At 51.5% G+C, this 17,590-nt stretch overlaps 9 protein-coding genes across 9 annotated transcripts; 2 read left to right on the forward strand and 7 right to left on the reverse strand.

Moving 5' to 3' along the window:
• Window positions 1–2,414: 2,414 nt before the first annotated feature.
• Window positions 2,415–2,849, forward strand: PtrM4_142620 (uncharacterized protein; the record flags this gene model as incomplete). Its single annotated transcript, XM_001942044.2, has 1 exon — window positions 2,415–2,849. The coding sequence occupies one exon, from the start codon at window positions 2,415–2,417 to the stop codon at window positions 2,847–2,849; it is 435 nt and encodes a 144-aa protein (XP_001942079.2).
• Window positions 2,850–5,798: 2,949 nt separating this feature from the next.
• PtrM4_142630 (uncharacterized protein) lies at window positions 5,799–6,362 on the reverse strand (the record flags this gene model as incomplete). The annotated part of the gene is made up of 1 exon (XM_066109587.1): window positions 5,799–6,362. The coding sequence occupies one exon, from the start codon at window positions 6,360–6,362 to the stop codon at window positions 5,799–5,801; it is 564 nt and encodes a 187-aa protein (XP_065960509.1).
• A 279-nt stretch (window positions 6,363–6,641) lies between these two features.
• On the reverse strand, window positions 6,642–7,091 carry PtrM4_142640 (uncharacterized protein; the record flags this gene model as incomplete). The annotated part of the gene is made up of 1 exon (XM_066109588.1): window positions 6,642–7,091. The coding sequence occupies one exon, from the start codon at window positions 7,089–7,091 to the stop codon at window positions 6,642–6,644; it is 450 nt and encodes a 149-aa protein (XP_065960510.1).
• Window positions 7,092–7,614: 523 nt separating this feature from the next.
• On the reverse strand, window positions 7,615–8,760 carry PtrM4_142650 (uncharacterized protein; the record flags this gene model as incomplete). The annotated part of the gene is made up of 1 exon (XM_066109589.1): window positions 7,615–8,760. The coding sequence occupies one exon, from the start codon at window positions 8,758–8,760 to the stop codon at window positions 7,615–7,617; it is 1,146 nt and encodes a 381-aa protein (XP_065960511.1).
• A 303-nt stretch (window positions 8,761–9,063) lies between these two features.
• On the reverse strand, window positions 9,064–9,729 carry PtrM4_142660 (uncharacterized protein; the record flags this gene model as incomplete). Its single annotated transcript, XM_001942272.1, has 1 exon — window positions 9,064–9,729. One exon carries the CDS (start codon window positions 9,727–9,729, stop codon window positions 9,064–9,066), a length of 666 nt encoding a protein of 221 aa, XP_001942307.1.
• A 234-nt stretch (window positions 9,730–9,963) lies between these two features.
• Window positions 9,964–10,290, reverse strand: PtrM4_142670 (uncharacterized protein; the record flags this gene model as incomplete). Its single annotated transcript, XM_066109590.1, has 2 exons — window positions 9,964–10,221; window positions 10,273–10,290. 2 exons carry the CDS (start codon window positions 10,288–10,290, stop codon window positions 9,964–9,966), a joined length of 276 nt encoding a protein of 91 aa, XP_065960512.1.
• Window positions 10,291–11,622: 1,332 nt separating this feature from the next.
• Window positions 11,623–12,577, reverse strand: PtrM4_142680 (Transformer domain containing protein; the record flags this gene model as incomplete). Its single annotated transcript, XM_066109591.1, has 4 exons — window positions 11,623–11,863; window positions 11,946–11,971; window positions 12,026–12,064; window positions 12,296–12,577. The coding sequence occupies 4 exons, from the start codon at window positions 12,575–12,577 to the stop codon at window positions 11,623–11,625; spliced, it is 588 nt and encodes a 195-aa protein (XP_065960513.1).
• Window positions 12,578–13,650: 1,073 nt separating this feature from the next.
• On the forward strand, window positions 13,651–14,874 carry PtrM4_142690 (uncharacterized protein; the record flags this gene model as incomplete). The annotated part of the gene is made up of 1 exon (XM_066109592.1): window positions 13,651–14,874. The coding sequence occupies one exon, from the start codon at window positions 13,651–13,653 to the stop codon at window positions 14,872–14,874; it is 1,224 nt and encodes a 407-aa protein (XP_065960514.1).
• Window positions 14,875–15,682: 808 nt separating this feature from the next.
• Window positions 15,683–16,678, reverse strand: PtrM4_142700 (S-adenosyl-L-methionine-dependent methyltransferase; the record flags this gene model as incomplete). The annotated part of the gene is made up of 1 exon (XM_066109593.1): window positions 15,683–16,678. One exon carries the CDS (start codon window positions 16,676–16,678, stop codon window positions 15,683–15,685), a length of 996 nt encoding a protein of 331 aa, XP_065960515.1.
• Window positions 16,679–17,590: the final 912 nt, after the last annotated feature.

A 17,590-nucleotide genomic window follows, 5' to 3' on the forward strand; every position in this document is an offset into this window, starting at 1 on the left:
CAGAAACTCCTTGAATTATTGAGAAAACGAAGGGGTCAAGTTCCCGGCTTAGCTGACTTCCCCTAGGATATACATTGGTTATGTATGTAAGGAGAGCTGGGAACCTTTGTTTAGGAAAGTTGCGGTTATTACTAGGTATGTTAGAAAATATTGAGAAGCTGACACTATTAGTAGTAGTATGACTACCTAACAGAGCGCTCTCTAAGGCACAACGGTAGTGGTGGTACAGATTCGTATTGTATTGACTAAGGAGCTATTCACACGTTCGTAGATCCGTGTTGCGTGCAGCTGCGTCCAAGCTCCCCGCTAGGACCCACCTGCACGTGTCACCAATCATGTGACTACTCCTCCGCTTGATACCACCAAGTCACTTACGGACTGTATTCTCAACATATCCTATATATAGTGGCTCCTACGGCAGCCCTGGCTGTGGCAGACATGCTCCAGGGTGCACCTCGTCGAAGTCGTCGTCCTCGCAGCTCAGCCAGCCCGTGTTGCGGGACGCTGTCACGCAGAGCGAGACGGTAGTGGGGCCACGGCGCGCATCGTTTATTGATGCGAGGTGGCGGAGACTCTGGTCTGGGGCTGTCTGATACCCATGCCCGTCGAGACAACCATAAAATCACGGCAAAATGGGTTTTGGCTGAAGCTGGTGCAGGGTACCATCAACCTTGTAGCCGCCCAGCTCAGTTGCCATTTCGATGCGTTCCTGGGCCCCGAAGGCCTGAATGATGGCTCCATTTCCAATTGGCAATAAAAATCGTGGAGAAGTGCTGGATCCGGCAGATCGACCGCCGCAACTGAACATGGCCTACCTAGGTAAGTTAGAGCTTAATGACGATTCACTCGACCAGGCTAGGGGTTCTCTTCGATCGCAGATTTGCTGCGTCGATGTAATCATTGGAGGACTTTTGGCTGCGGTAGTTTTGGGAGAGGTGCCTCGGTTCGACTGTACCATGGTACCAGTGTCAGTACCGTATTTTGAGCGCACACTGTGACTCACCCAGGGAGTATATCTTCAGAGCTGAAGATACCCGATATTCTACACTCCAAGACAAACATCATGGCGAGCGATCCTATCAGCCCAGCGATCAGCAACGGTGCCATGGCACCTCCCGACATGATCCCGTGTTTCCCTGCTCGCATAAGCTCCTTTTTCGGCATACACAAGGTCGCCAACGTCACCGCCGCTCTCTTGATCGAGAAAAACAAAGCCTCAGAGTCTATGACCTGTACCTCAGCGAGCACGGAACGACGCCTCCTAGTCGCTGCGTTGGAATGGCTCTGTCGTAGTTGACACTGACAAGTCGGACAAGAAGATGTAGCACTTGTGCCGCGATCTTGTATCTGTCGATGCAGCATGCAGGTGTGTTGCTGCAGAGGTACTGCATGTTATCATGAGCTGCCTTTTTAACGCAGAACTGGAGCTTTTTGTGACCTTTTTTTCGGCGCATGTTTTCGCTTACTAGTATCCGACAAGGACCTTTCAGTCGATCCATCTGTGCGATAGGATGGTTTAGGATGATATCGGTTTGCCGCGAAAGTTTGTTAGGCCTGCCCAACTCGTCGAGGTAGAGAAGCCACATGCCGCTTGCGGCTTGAGTTTGGCCAAGGAACGATGGGGCAGGAACTGCTTTTTCGAGAGTAATATGGTCGGGACCGAGCACATGAAGCTCAAGCTCGACTACGATCAAGGCAGTAGCACCAGAGAGATGTATTGCCAAGAAGATTATGTAGTCTCTGATACCAGCTTATCTTCCATCCAGATGAGTGGATGCTATTTCTAGATTAGGTATACGGTGTTAGACGTATTTTTACCATTTAGAGCTGCGGTTAGCGGACCCTCTTCCAGAAAACTCTGTTACGTACCTCCGCCGCAAGCACGCCTGACAAGTGGCAACTGCATTGTTACAGAGAGTATCGTATTAACTCAAGTCGATCGAAATTTGCGGCTGTTTCATTCTGCTCTTCTCCACTCCTCGATAACTACACATTTCTACCGCAGCATCCTCGTAAGCTGAGCCTTTGGGTGGGTGATTAAGGTCCAAGGCATGCTTTACAAACTTTCGGTCACGTGCTGGGACTTATGACTTGCGCAGCACCATTTGTACGCCAAAGGAATTACTTGTCACATGTTCGCACTCACTCTTAGCTCTAAGGTTTCGAACGCCGTGGAATGTCACCTAGTTATGATTGGCCAGTTTAGATAAACCCCACTTTTCTAAATTCCCAGTCCTGCTTAGCCAGCGCGCAACCTGTCGCTTCGCTACATCTCACCGCTCACCGTGGTCTTAACTCATGGTTTGAGCTCACTTTCACTTTCTTATTCAGCAAAACCACACTACTTCAGCTTGCTATGCTATGCGATAACTCTGAACACTTTCTCCCAGTTCAAACCCGCTTTTTCCTGCGCCATGGCCGACCTAGCAACTGAACAAAAACCAAACGACAATGGATCTTATGAAAACGACTCCACCGAGCTAAGTGGCTCTCACCATAATGACGACCACTCCGACGAAACCGCCCCGCGCGACCGCATCATTAGCGTCCTCCCTCCGGACAACGACACCACCGTCGCCTACGTGGGCTCCTGCATCACGGACAATTCCAGCAGTGCTCGAGAAGATGGCGACAACGACAAAGACCATGGGGCCAAAGTCAACAAATACCATGTTCACATCGAGGAGGACAATGATGGCAAACACTACCTCATATTCTTTGGTAACCCTAGCGCGACGGAGTGCGACGAGCCCGAGTCAACATCTGTTCTCCAGTCGCCTTCCGCACCTGGCCCGTTCAAACACTGCCGCATGACCATGTCTGAAGGCAAGCAGAAGAGCGTTACCTAACAAAAAGGAAGCGACTGTCATCACCCGCATCAAGGTGCCCTTCTTCCAGCTCGCCCATCAACAACAATGGCGACGACAGCATCAAATTAGAGGGCCGGGCGTTGTCGGTCGAGTCTTACCCCGAAGAATTGGTCTAAGTGTTAGATCTCCAACACTAAGACAAGCATACAATGAGACGGGGCTTGTGCTTCATGTAGCTTGGGTTCAGTTGACGGGCTGGGCATAGTTGTATATACTATCAGCAAATCTGGAACAGGAATTGCATGGAGTAGGGTGGGAATCCCGCAGATGAAAGACCGGTTGATAATTATATCATGTTTGTCATGATGAGGACAGCCAATCAGTGAACTCAATCATGCTCAATATTTTCTCTCATCTTCTCCCTCCAGGCTCTCACACGTCCCTCCTTCTGGTCCTATTTGTCCCCCACTGCACGCTCAACTGATGCCCCCTACTAGGGTATGCCTAGCTATTCCCCTCAACTTCTTTGTCCTTCTCGTCTCTTTCTCTTTCACAGATGTTGAGTGAATGTTGCCGGATGGGGCTCCGCGGATGGCGACGTGGCAAGACTTGAATATCCCACGTAGAAACTTGCTGAACGCCGCCTTGCACCTTGAGAGGCTCTAAAAGAGCCGCAAGCTCCTCGGTGGGCTATAAGTCTAGCGTTAGGTGTACCTCAATGCCCTCCAGATACAAATGCGTGTAGGAAGGCGCCATATCTGCAGCGAGACGCTGCACCACTCCTGCGACGTGTAAAGATCTTGATGTAACGTACTGACTGCAATGCTTATTCAGGCGAACCCACGAGAAAAACATCCCGTCAGATTCTTTCCTGTGGTACTACCCTTTACACGGGCATCTTAATGCGCATTGCATTTATCTAGTAGCGACATTTGTGTGGTATGCTTTTTTATTTTGGTACAGACATGTTTTTTGTCTCTCGGGATAACAAGTCCTGGAAAGCGCCTGCGAATGAAATATTGGCTACTGATTCTCTAGGCTAGATCCAGCCCTTGTAATGGAGGCGCAGGAATTTCTCACTAGCGACGAATGCCTGGAAGAAAACCTTTATAAGGACGCTCGTTACGGATTTCGTGAGCAATATCTTGCCCCGGATGCTGCAAACTTAATAATAGATTGTCTCTTGCCTTGCTGCAAGGTCGGAAAGAAATTAGACCTCCATTACCCCAGCAGCGAGTGCTTGATGACATTTTACTGAATTTTCTTAAATTTTCTAGCGGCTGCATCTGATACTGTCAATTTGTTGCCCTCGGCAAATAACTACCTTCGATTGAGTGGGGGTTTGATCACTATTACGAGATTTGCCAGATATACCGTTCCAGAAGGTTTTGCGTGTATCTTTAGCAGAAAATACGCGATAAAAAAGATAGAAGCGATTCCATAGAACCATGAGGTCATGAATGAGTATACTAGATGGATAGTGAAAGTCTGAAATACTATTCAGCGGCAAACTGGAATGACGAGAGTATCCTACGACTAAAAGTTACCTGCAAAAAGGTCGAAAATAGTCTTATCTACAACCCAGATATTCTGTAGCTACCTAGAGGGTCAGTTTCACCTTCGTCGCCTCAACTTGAGTTTGGTACGCCAAGGATGAGTACCGTGGTACTGTAAAGGAGATAGAAAGCGCGCGCGAAGAGTCCATCTACCGTACCTCTCACAGCAACAGAACGAGCCGCGCGACTATCAAAGCAAGGCTCGCAGTCAAGAGCATTGCAGTATACACCCTCACCAGAAACCGCCGAAGGGAGTTTCAGAAACTCCACGAGATTCGCCTACGAGAGTATCTCCGGAGATAACCCACTTCTCCTCATCATCAAGGCCTGTAACGGGGTGAGTAGAGGAGGGGGACTGCGTTGCATTGTGTAGCTATGGAGGAACTGCAGCTATATAGGTGTGTGTGATGAGAAAGTGTGGTAGCGATAGCCGTACCCAACTCTCACCCAAGTCGGTCTTGGCAAGGCCCAAACCGTTACACTCCCCCCCAGCTGCCGTGATCAACAAAGCTGACTAGTGCCAGTGCCATAGCTCGGTTGGTTCTGGTGTGTTTACCTGAGTAGTAAGAAGCTGGCGAACATTTTCAAGCCCTAGCTGTCTCACAAACTCGGCGTGTTTCTGCCTTATGAGGGACTTTGTGAGTCCATCTGCAGGCATCTCTGCTGTAGGGCACCACTCTACCCAGAGCCTTCCTTCCTGTACCTCCTGTCTTACCCACATCTGATGGGTGTCTATGTGTCTTAGCTTCATGTGAAGCCGTTCGTGTTCTTTCTTAACGATCCCGACCGTCTGCTCGTTGTCGCAGTAGATCGTTGGTTGAATCTCCGGGTCGAACTTGATATGCTGGAAGACCCGGGTCCACCATTCCATCTCTCCTCCGGTTGCTGATAGAGCTATCAGCTCAGCCTTAGTTGTCGACTTCGTAACGGATCTCTGGCGGGTAGCCTTCCAGTCGATAGGCACCCCATAGAGCTTAAATAGATACCTATGAGATGATTGACGACTTTCCACATTGCCAGCAAAAGCTGCATCAGATGCTCCATAGAAGAGAGACTTGTCCCAGACGTAGGACGAGTTCTCAGCTATCTGCTGGCTAGCTCTAATCGCTAGATGTCTTGTTCCATACAGGTATCGCCAGACATGCTTTACTGCCGATACGTGCTTCTGCCCAGGGTTCTGGAGATGCCGGGCCAGTACGGAGTGGGCTCGTACCACATCCAGCCTCGTGAACGTCGTGATATACGCCAGCGATCCAACCAGCTGCTGGTACAGCTGAGTACGCTGGTTACTCGTATCCTCGGTTGACTGGGCCAGAGAGTTCTCTACGAGCGGGACTGCTGGATATCTCCCCCCTAACTTCTGATCTAAGTCATACTTGTTGACTACCTTCTCAATAAATGAGTCCTGTGTTAGCCAGATCGTTCCTGCTGTCTAGTCTCTCAGAACTCTGATCCCAAGGAACCACTTGAGCTCTCCAAGCTTTCTCAGGTCGTATACCGCCTCCAGTCGTCTCTCAAATTCCTGATGATCATCAAGGTGACCCGGATGTACCAGTACCACGATATCATCAACATAGAAGAAGACTATCAGTCTCTCGTTGGTAAACAAGCAAGGAACGTCCTTAACTGATTTCAGACCCAACTTAATCAGCGTCTCCTTCAGGTACTTGTACCAGAGAAGAGGCGCGTCTTTCAGCCCATAAAGAGCTCTCTTAAGCTCGAGTACCTTGCCAAGCTCTTCTACGTACGGATCTAGAGTCTGTACGTAGACTAGCTTCTCAAGAGGTGCGTTCAAAAACGCGTTTAGCACATCATACTGATATGCTTTTAGGCCAAACGCTGCCGTAAGAGCCATGAGAAATCTGAACACTCGTGCGGCCAGCGTGGCTGCGTACGTGTCGCCCCAGTCCTCCTGGAGGTCTCCTCTCACAACAAGCCGAGCCTTGTACTTGTACAGAAGTCCGTCTTCATCGAACTTGTACGTGAATACCCACATCAAGGGCAATCTCTGGCTATCAACCACTATGGCTGACGTTGTCTTGAAGCAGCCCTTTTCACGACAGCTCTTGAATTCTTTCGCTGCTGCCGCTTTAAATTCCTGTCCAAAAGGGTGCTTCTCTAGGTCTTTCCATCTCTTTGGCGGAGGCGGAAGCTCATCCCTGTGTAGCCGTGATTTCTGTGGCTCTGTTTGCTGAAGTGCTTCGGCGAACGCAACGAAGTACGTGCCGAGTGTCTTCCTCTGTCTTTTTCCCGTCAGAACGTTCGACTTACTGACTTAACCGCTAATCTCCTCACGTCTTGGAGCGTTGTTCAATCGTCGATCTGGTGCCTCTGCTTCGACTGGTATCTGCTCCCGACCTCGCGGCATCTCGACTGTTTCCAGCTCGGGCTCGGGCTCGGGCATCGATTCTGGAGTGCTCTCAGGTGTTGGAAACGTCCGAGACGTATCCTTGGCGTGGTCTGTTCGAGCGGCTTGCTCGGACCGGCTCGGACCACTCCAGTCTCTTTGCGCCGACTTTAGGAGCAGTTCTATCTCCTGGTCGGTTTCTTCTAGTTGTTCTGGAACGTCTAGTATCGTCAACACCTCTCTCAGAGTCTGTCGATCTGGGTAGACAGGCTCAGTTCCATTATTAGACATGAAGACGACGTCTCTCGTCCTGAGGACTCGTCCTAAGGACTCGTCCCAATGCTGGCATCCATACTCGGTATATGTTCGTGGAGTCATATCCAACCAGCTGTCCAATCAGCGCGCGAGATTCGAGCTTCTCTCCATGCTTCAGCTTGTTGTTTAGCACGTAGGCTCGTGCTCCCACAGCATTGAGGTGAGCTGCCGATGGCTTCTGTCCACGTACAACCTCGTACGGGGTCTTCCATCCGAGTGATTCGACGGGTGTTCTGTTAAGCAGATAGACTGCTACTAGGCAGCACTCATTTGAAAGCTCCATTGGTAGTCGTCCATCAATCCTGATCGCTCTCGCTCGGATCACGATCATCTTTCCCGCCTGTTCTGATAGGCCGTTCTGCTCCTCTATGTACTCAGCTCGGGGTTCCACAATAATACCGAGTGTTGGTTGGCTTTGCACTAAGTGCGAAAAGGGAAATAACGATAACTTAGGAATGCATTCTGTTCGGTGATAGTTCTGATTGATTGTCTTACGAAGGAGAACTATGGAAGAGCTAGGTATAGGAGGTCTGGTCTGAGCGCTGCCCGGACGCCGCGATCAGTTCGCCTGCTCGCGTGACCGAGATCAGTGCGGCCGATCGCGTGGCTGAGATATCGTTGATATCTGTGATCCGACACCAAGATCTTTAAGCACATGGAGCAACTCGCTGTAGCCGCGCTCGTTGTGAAGCTTCACGACTACTACGACCGCGCCGAACTGGCGTTTAATCTTAGCTAGTAGACGCATCACTGTGCGCTTAAGGGTGCCTGAGCTCTTGTCTGGTAGGCAGCATGTCTCATGCCACTTACTGTACGAACACACTGCATGGAGCCTCCATAGATCTCCATTGTAGCAGCGCTCGTTTCTTTCCCTTAGGTGCACTAGGTCCATACCTATTCGGTAGAACGGACGTTCAGCTGGCTCACTTTGAGCTCTCCTGCTCACAAACTTGTGAAGCTTCGTTTCAATACAAACTTGACAGTCCGTCCATGTCGGAGCGATTGCCTGCTCCTCGACACTGATCCCGATCACATGATCGTTTAGGTGCCCAACTGCTTTTCGGCTGATATGGCCGAACATCCGATGAGCCGTGTCCTGACTGACTGAGGGATCCTTCCTCGGTTCCTTTGAGGGCTTGGTATATCGAGTCGCGTACGTAGAGAGTAGATCTAGCTCAACTTTCTGGTCTTTCTCCACGTCGACGAGCCAGTGGCCGTCTCTGTATTGGAGAAGACAGATTATGTTCGATGCCTTCTTCTGATACAGACAGTCTCTGCCTGAGTCAAAGTTTATGCCGAGAGATCGGCTCCGCGATAGACCAACGACGCTCGTGAAGAAGCCAGGGATGTACGCCACCCATGTAAGCTTCATGTGTCCTTCTCCTGTCGGAGTCTTGACCTGGATAGTCGTTTCTCCCCATTCTTCGACCTGAGTGAGGGCTCCTCCAGCGTATACACAGTCTGAAGGCCTACCTCTCTTTGTCAAGATCCAGTCGGCTCCTTTCGTATTCGTGACGTGGCAGTTCGAACCTAGATCAAGTATCCATCTCGTGAGCAGTGGTGGAGCTAATAGTCCTGTAGCTACAGCAGTCTGCAGCACCGCATTAACGTGTGGCTTATCGCGCGCTGGCTGTCCATCGTCCATACTAATCATGGACGAGCTCTGGAACTCAGCCTGCGGCTTTATCTTCTTCCTAAGGCCCTGCTCTGTTGCTCTTAATGCGTTGGCCATCGAATTCGACGTTGGACTGTCTCTAAGCTCTGTGAACTTGTCCTGAATTGCCTTGTCTAGATTCTAGCCCTTTGTCCGAACCGACTAGTTAACATACGGGCAGTTGTTGAATTTGTGGTTTTCTCCATCAAGACACTTCGGTATCCATGGTCCTAAGCGTGTACGAGCTCCTTGGCTATTGCTACTGCTTGCTACCTCGAGCGTAGCAAAGGTTCTAAGTCCTGACGCGATTGAACGTGTACGTCGGTAGTACGATCTAAACTCTGCGATTAGATCTGCGATTAGTAGAAACTCTTCGTCTTTCTATTCCTTCTTAATAAGGTCCTGTAGCTGAGTAGCTGCCCAGCTATCGTCTAGGCCTCTAGTTGACAGGATAAACTCTTCCTGCGCTCTTTTGCTAGTCGTCTCTGGCATCTTAGCCTCCGTGAGGAGTCGGGTGATCGTCACCCACTCGTCGAACCATGTGTCTAAGTTTGCCGTCTTTGGTCTCGTGCAGACTGCTGTGTACCGAGCTCTGAGTTGGTGGTTCCTCTGTCCAATCGATGGACAGAGGTGCTTCTTTAGTGTTCTCAGCTGGCTATAGGCGTCTGCGCAATCGAGAATTAGGTCTAGGTGTTTGACGTCAATTGTCTGCACGATCTCTAGGCTTAGGGTTCGGAGAGCCTTCTCCTTCGTGAGCCACCTGGCCTCGTCGCGATCGAATCGTCTAGCCCATGAGTTGTACGTAGCGAGCTCTGTCGCTGTTAAGTCTGGGATGTCGATCTGCTCGTCTGTAAGAGGATTTCGAAATCTCCTCACTTCGAGCTCTTTGGGTCTTTCGTCTTCCAGCATCTTCAGCCTCTCTGGCGAAAGATCTAGGTTAACGTACTCCCACAGACTATTTCGGTCTGCGGATATCTTCCTCGTGAGCAACCATTTCGACCAATCGTCTGGCTTTCGGAGGGTAACTGACGCTCTCGCCACCTGCATTTCGTGCTCTTGAGTCGCGCGGGAGTCGGGGTCGTACGCTCGCTAAAAGCCGCATGACTGCCAATCCGCTGGTTACGTAGTTAGGTTAATGCGTCGCACATCAAGGGCCGCGGATAATCTACGCCGGCTGCTTCTCTGAACACCCGGCGGGTTATATAAGTGACAGGATTTGGGCGTAAAGAAATACCATAAGTATTGTCTATCTATGCTTGGTTGCTACGCCACAAGCCGTCCTTAATACGCCTTATCCTCGTCTGTCTGGTCGTCCTCATCCAGCTCGACAGTGTAGACGTCCTGGTACTTGGATGGCTTCACTACCTGTATTGCGATTTTGTCCGTCCAGAGCGCAAACATGGTCTCAACGTCAAGTTTGTGCAGCTGCAGGCCTGCGAGGAAGAACACGAAGTCGCCCGGGCCAACATATAGCTGGTGGCTTGTCTTTAAGAACCCCCGACGCCAAGGACGAGGATCATCGAGTAGTAGTGTCCTGTCCTATGTTAGCATTTGCGCCTGAGCTCATAACTAGGTGGGATAATGCCGCACCATCGTCGCCTCCGCCATGATAGTAGCTGGTGCCCTCGCTAGCCGATATGAACACGGCCATCATGCTCCCGATGCCGCCTATGCGAAAGAATGATTTGCGGGCGCGGCGAGGGTCCTTAGCAAACCAGGCCTTGTGAGCCTTGGCGGCGGCAGCGGCGTAGCTCTATCAGCGCCTGTACCTGTTCGAGTAGGCCCTTGGCCCTGTCCGGAGATATACAGTCGGTGAAGCGGATGGCGGCGTATCTGGAAATCTCGCGAAGTTTAGGTTTGGAATCGCAGCATGCGCGATGGTACTGTTGCGAGGACTTGACCAGGTGAATGCGCGGCTCACCGAGCATCTCAAACTGCAAGCTCCCACGAATCCGTCGCTATGCGACTCTCTGTTGCTCCTTCGCCTCTTGTCGCCGGGCTCTTAGGCCTGCCTCTTCTCAAGTCGCTTTGAGGACGGCTGAGGGCGGCAAAATGCGTGCGGCGAACAGTGGGCGTAGGGACACTGGAGTCGTGGAGCGGACGTAGTGGTAAGAGCGCTCGAAGATGAACCGCGGAAGCTCAGCAGCCTGGGACTCACCCTCGTTGAGAATACTGGTGGTGGATCGGGCGAGCCGCACCCTTTATCGCGAAGTGGGAGCAGAGATAGAAGTCAAACTCATATGGATGAGTGCAGCCAGACTCCACAAGAGTACTGGGCAGGGGGGTTGCCGTTGCGATTGCCCTTGCCGACTTCAGGGAAGAAGCGGATGTGGTGGCGCTTGCCGGTAATGACAACGGTGAATTTAAGGAGCTCTTTGCAACCCAGCTTCTTGAAGCACCCCTTAAGTTGTTGACTTCCTCCTCAAGCGCAGCGGCGTGCCGTCCGTCCCCGATGTGGCCATGGGTGCGAAGGGGAGGCGGAGAGGATGTGGGGAGCGCGCTGATGCGGGCGATGGGTCGGGCCGCTGCTGAGTTGGCCTAGTTAACACTAATGACCCCAACAGCCAATATCAGGGAGATCACCACGGGAAACGTTAAACGACCACCCCATAAGACCCGAACGGGGATAGTGCCGGCGATCCGTCGCACCATCGTATTTGTATGGAAGCTACACCAAAACTGGATGTATTCGTAATTCTTGGCCACTGTATCGTATCTTTGTAAATATACGCTGTTTTGGGTTGTTTTGCGGGCCCAGGCATGGCAAAATGGGTTGTTTTGGCTACTCAAAGCATCGATTTCTGGGCCCTTTTGGCCATTTTTTAGATATTTCAACGGCTGTTACTATCGAACATTGTGCTGCCGAACACCCAGCCACATTGACGCGCCGGGATCGGATACCTAAAGCTAACATCTAGCTCTATTAATTGCGTCGGTATCCTAACATGAGGCTGCTGATAGTTTGTTGCCGGCGACGGCGGCGGCAATCGCTGAGGTTGAGCCTGATAGCTCAGTCCCGTTGGCGCTGTTGATGGCCACGCCGGCGCTGGAACCCGTGTATAACCGCCAATATACAACCCATTGTATTGCTCGTAAGTCCGGTAATCGATTGACGGAGCGGGGTGAGGCTGGCGATAGCTGTGAAAACTCTGCGACAGCGGTTGACGGCTCGATTAGGACGCTGGGATAGTGTCAGCCTGGCACCTCAGTTCACCTGGTACACTGTGAACTGTATCTCACGTGACTCCTCGTCACCTGCTTACTCATCTCGGTTGTGTATATAATCGCTCTATGTAGCTCTCTCAATACAACAACCTTCTTCCTCTCCTCTGCCCTGTCCTACATCCGACAGATAGCTTGCAACGGGCGCTGTTGAAGCCTCCTGGAGCGAAAGTTAGCTGTGAAATCTCTGCAGGAAGCAATACTCATCTCCTCATCTTTACCCCCTCCCCCCGCTCGCCATCGCCATCAAAGTTGTATACCTCAGCTATGGCGAGCGGAGGGGGGAAGAGCTTATATCGTACCCACGGGCTAGCTGCTGGCGCGAGGCAGGTAAAGCTGGCGACTGAAGGCTAGGTAAAGGCAGCTATTGGCTAGATTGTTGGCCAGGTACAGGCCATTGCTGAGCCGGATACAGCGCCGTGGTTGCTGTCGTCGGCGTCGTGGAGGCTGGCTGTTTAGATTGAAACACGAAGACATTCTCCGCCGGTACTGATGACTCTGTCATCCGGGCAGGCAGCGTCGACGGCGGCGCCGCTGCTCTGTTGTTACTATCGAGACGCTCAAGTAGACTGGGGTCGCGGCGTCCGCCACGCTTGCCAGCGCCTCGCTGATGCCGGCGAGCTCGCTGTCGCCGCTGTGTTGACTCTAAAACCTGCAGCTCTAACGGGGCCATGGGACGCTCAGGTTCAGCAACACGCTCTCGAGTAACCCACCAATGTTGATGGAAATCGGTGACCCGGAGGACGCCAGAGGTGCGCCAAAGCTCGGTGAGTTGATGCCAACAAGGCCTGTTTTGGGAGGTCGAATACCGGCCTTTGCAACGAGTGAACTGGTACGTATTGTCGGCGGTCTGTCTATCAAGTTGGGCGCGAGCGTACTGAAATTATTCAGCTGTCTAGGCCTTCGCGTAGCGGGTTATCTATCACACAACGGCGTCAAAAATTAGACCTTAACAGTCAGAACGCGTCTTGCTGTTAGCTTGCTCATCGGACAACTCAATATAGCTAACATTCTCTTCGTAGAAAGAGTAGAGGCGATAAAATAGACTCCGTATGTCAGCTCAACTGCCGCCGAGCCAGTCCTTCAGCACGCGGTGAGCGCTCTCAGCTCTGCTCGTCGCCATGAGCCCAAAATATAGGTATTCGTCAACCCAATACTTCACCAGCTTCTCCTTGTGGTTATTAAGCCCGTACTACTCTAAGTAAGCGGTTGCCCGGCTCGACTCGCGCTCACAGGTAGCCAGGCGGGTGTGGTAGTCAGCTTCAGTTATCGACTTCATCAGCGACGAGTACGGTCTCATAAACTCAACCGTGGCGTCGTTATCAACCCATTAACACCATCAAGATGGCGGCCAAACTCAGCTGTCAGCCCATCTAAGCACCCAAAGCTCCGATTTCAGACCTAACTTGTAACCGCTTGCACCGGTGCTATGGTCGCCATCAGTCCTAGAAGACTTTAGCGCAAGGAAACGTTGTATGCTCTCGCTCTCGCTCTCACTCTCACTCTCACTCTCACTCTCACTCTCACTCTCACTCTCACTCTCACTCTCACTCTCACTCTCACTCTCACTCTCACTCTCACTCTCACTCTCACTCTCACTCTCACTCTCACTCTCACTCTCACTCTCACACGCATGTTACGGAAGCTCACCTTGCGGAAACACACCTAGACCTGTACAGCAACAACAACCCCAGCGACATCGCAGCCCTCAGTCCCTCTACAGGCAGGCACAAAGACATCACCAACATGGACCCCGGCGACCAGAGCCCTTATCGCAACTCCGAGGGTGCCGGCCGCAACGACCCCCTCCTAGGGCGTACGACTAGTGGCGCGATCGAAGCGCACGAAGATGACATGGTCATGGTAGGCGCGGACGGGCTGCAGCTGTTCGAGACAGAAACGGGCATGGAAGCGGCGGATCCTGCAACACCGCAAGAACAACTGCCATGGCTGAAACTGTGCCTGCCAATCACCTCCAACCATTGCGAAACGCTGTCTATATATCTAAACCTTGATGAGCCCGAGGCTGAAGTGTACTTGTTCAAAGAGATCTTTATACCAGGACACCGTACCCGGGCCCATCTGCAGACTCTTGAGCAACTGGTCGCCGAAGTCCTTGCTTTCCATGCAGCATGTGGATATGTCTTGACAGCGACATCCACGAAGGCAGATATGCGGGCAGTAATTATGGGTCAAAACAAGATAGTTGAGAGTGCCCGCTTGATAGCTTGGATACACCACAATGTCGTGCACCGGCATCAAGCTCGCATGCTCACAGCATCGACTGATCTCCGCCGCTCGCTGCCTGAGCTGCAAGCCGTAACGACAGCAGCTTGTCAGATTCTGCGCGGTTGCGAGATCCAGCGACATTCCGAGAAGACCAGTTATAACCATAGCCTTCACGGCGATGACCCATCCGACATGATAGAGATTGTTTCTATGACTCGCAAGGGGGGAAACGAAGACGGCGGCGCCGGCACTGTGCAGATGCGCTGGACTGGAGAACCGTCTGCCACAGGCGCTCCGTCTTACAAAGTCTACCCCATCGACAACCAGCTCCACCACGCCCTTCTCGTCGTGAACTTTGGAGATCTTGCCATGGACGTCACTATTGAGAAGACCCTGGAGCAAACCTTCATGCAGCGTCTACCAGATCTACTTGCAACATTATCGCCCAGCAGCCGCGTCTCAGCCGTCGTCATACAGTCTCTCTATCAAGCCATTGTCTTGCATCATGAAGCTTCGCAAAAGCACAGCTACCGCGGCTCCGCCCAAGACTATACCAACGAGGTAGCCTGTTATATGTTGAATGAGTGGATTGAGAGGTACCAGCACCATCAAAAGGACGCTGATATGGCTGAGCATGTCGTCTTCTTGGATGCCGTCTTTAAGCTTGCGGCTCAAATTGAAATTAATTTCAGGTACGAAGGACAGATCCATGTACTCGAAGCCCGCGGAAGACGTGGTTGAGGGTGGTGAAGATGGCAAGGGAATGGATTTGTCTGGAGTCTTAAGCCTAGTACTGTCGTCAGCCGGCTCGGGAAGGGGCATCGATCTGACTCCATCCACGCAACGGAACAGCTCTTGTTTGACACGTTGCATCTCCGTGAAATTGTATTATCTGCACATAGTTACAGGAGGATAGTATGCCAAAACCTGTCTATTTGCAAGCTGTTTATAGTCTTCTACGTAGCTGGTAGCCGAATCATTAATAAATGTTCCGCTCGATATACTAGTGAATTATTGGAACAAGGTCCCTCTAGTAGTATGACTACTATGGATAACCGAGTGGGAGGAGGGACAAGGCGGGGTGGCTGCAACGTATTGTATTGACTATCGTCTCGAGTGTCACAGTCTGACTCCATTGTTGTGGGTGCTATTGCCACACCAGCATATCATGTGACTCCCAAGCACCTTCTACCCTGGACTGAACTCAGATATTCTCAACAATAACTAGTTATCTACTTAGAAGCAAGATATTGAGATCAATGAGCAAGAAGCTCAGTCCTCGAGAAGCCAGGCCCAATCGCAAAAGACAAGGAGATCAAGCAGAACGCAAAAGAAAATACGCAAAAAGACAGGAAGATCATTCCTTCCGCAAAATAACAATAACGCCTACCTGCTCATGCTGAGAAGCCTGACCGATCACGTTGCCGGGCAAGACCGCCTCGTCAACCCTCCTCTTGAACGTGGACGCATGTTCCTGCAAAACTTCCACGATAGCACAATCCCGCTGAACTACAGACATTAATGACCAGTTGAAGACTATGCGCGGAATCTAAATAGCGCTCGTGCGACCTCTGCATGCCCAGCCAGACTGGTTCTGCGGCAGCAACTGATGGATGATCTGCATGTGGGACATACCCACTAACGTCGATGCAGGGAGAGAGGAATCAAGGACAGGGAGGCCAAAGCAGTCGCCTTTACCCAAATGATGAGCCTTGTCAACCACAAAGCCAGCTGCATTGGCTGCCTCAGAAGCTTGCTGAGCGGCTATCGACCAAAACCTAGTGGGGGACAGTTGCATAGCGAAGAAGACTTCGTTGAGCGGCCGATCAATGCCTCGAGGAACAGGCACGGTTGGGCTGTCCATGTAGCGCATAACGAGCAACGAGCCTGGTGCTTCTGTATAGGGCAAAGTCCTGAATTGCACAGGGACGGCGGACTCAGCGGGTGAAGGCGCGAAGTTGGCGAAGCGGGCGGACATCGACACAATGAGGCGTCCATCAGGTTTGAGCAGCTTGTGCAAGTTGCGGAGGATGCCAAGACGCTGATCGGGCGGGATGGTATTGAGGAGGTGTAAGGCGAATATGCAGTCGAAGGACGGAGGAGCCTGAGGCACTTGAGCGATGCGGTCGCGCAGCGCATCGTCGGTAACGTTGGCATTCATAAGGTGAACTTGTTGCTGGCTTGTCCCGAGATGATACACCGTGAGACCTGCGTTGCTGAGCTGCCAGGGAATGTCGAGGTCGGGCAGGCCTTGTACGGCATCGACAGCGAGGCAAAATCCATCACCAACAGCCTGCTTGGCAGCCGCGATGAGTCGACCTGAGCCAGCAACCACCTCGAGGACGCTCTGCCCTTGTTGAAGGGAGGCTAGCTGAAGTGTACGTTGTACGTCAGGATGATGGGCGGAGCTCATGTAGTCGAATACACCAACCATGGGTTGGTAGGCGTTCGTGATCTCGCTGAGGGTGCCGTAATAGACCGTGATGAAGTTGAGGTCGGTTATGGATAGTAGAATTGAGTGTGGATGAAGTGATTGAAGGCTCATTTGATGATTGCAGTGATGGTGATTGAGGAATTGAGACTAAAATTAGAAGAGAAGGACAAGAGAAGCGAGGCAAGATCAGACACCCATTGTGAGGGCCGCAATCAAGGAAAGGCGGTCGACACGGGTGAAGCGGTCAAACGCTCAATGTCCTCTCACCCAGAGACTAGCAACATACGATTCGCTGCTGCCTGGTGGTTTGGTCGAATCTCCTGACGCAGCTAGTTACCTAAGAACCACAACGCTAGGAGCAGATTTCTAAGCAAAAATCACTTCACCAGCCACTCAGAGCGGAGCAATCTGGTCAAATGAGCCTGAACCTGCTCACTCCAAATGCGCCAACCCCGATCCAAGACTACGATGAAAATTGGTGAAAAGCTAATTAATTAGCTGAAATCTGGACACAGATCGCACTGTACAGATCAATCGAGGGAGAATCAATCCAAAAACAGGCTAGTTGTCGGTGGAAACCAGTCTGAGGGGTGTGTTGTGGAACAGGACGTTTGGGATCACGTGCGTATCGCCGGATCACGTACCAAAGGTCGGGCCAAGTTAAGGGAATGGCCGAAGCAAAGCGATTAAGCTTATTTAAAAGTATACATTCTAATCAAACGATCTTTTGTTGTAATTAATGCAGTAAATCAAAGTGTAACCGTGCGAGGAAGTAATCGGAGTATATTGTCTTGTGTATTCTGTGCTGTTCCTTGTGCTGACCTCTTATAAGGCAGCAGCAGGGACTGTTTTCATGACGTATCTATGATGCAGCTGAGGTAAGAGATGCTGGTTAACGTGACAAAGCAGCACCAGGCGACCGCCACGTGGTACACATGATTCGCTTCTCCTCATAACCGCCACACTATTTGTGAGGAACACTTGAACACTCGACCAACACAGCACCAGAGACCACCACTTTCA

Source organism: Pyrenophora tritici-repentis, chromosome 8 (assembly GCF_003171515.1).
Source record: "Pyrenophora tritici-repentis strain M4 chromosome 8, whole genome shotgun sequence".
NCBI classification, from domain to species: Eukaryota; Fungi; Ascomycota; class Dothideomycetes; order Pleosporales; family Pleosporaceae; genus Pyrenophora; species Pyrenophora tritici-repentis.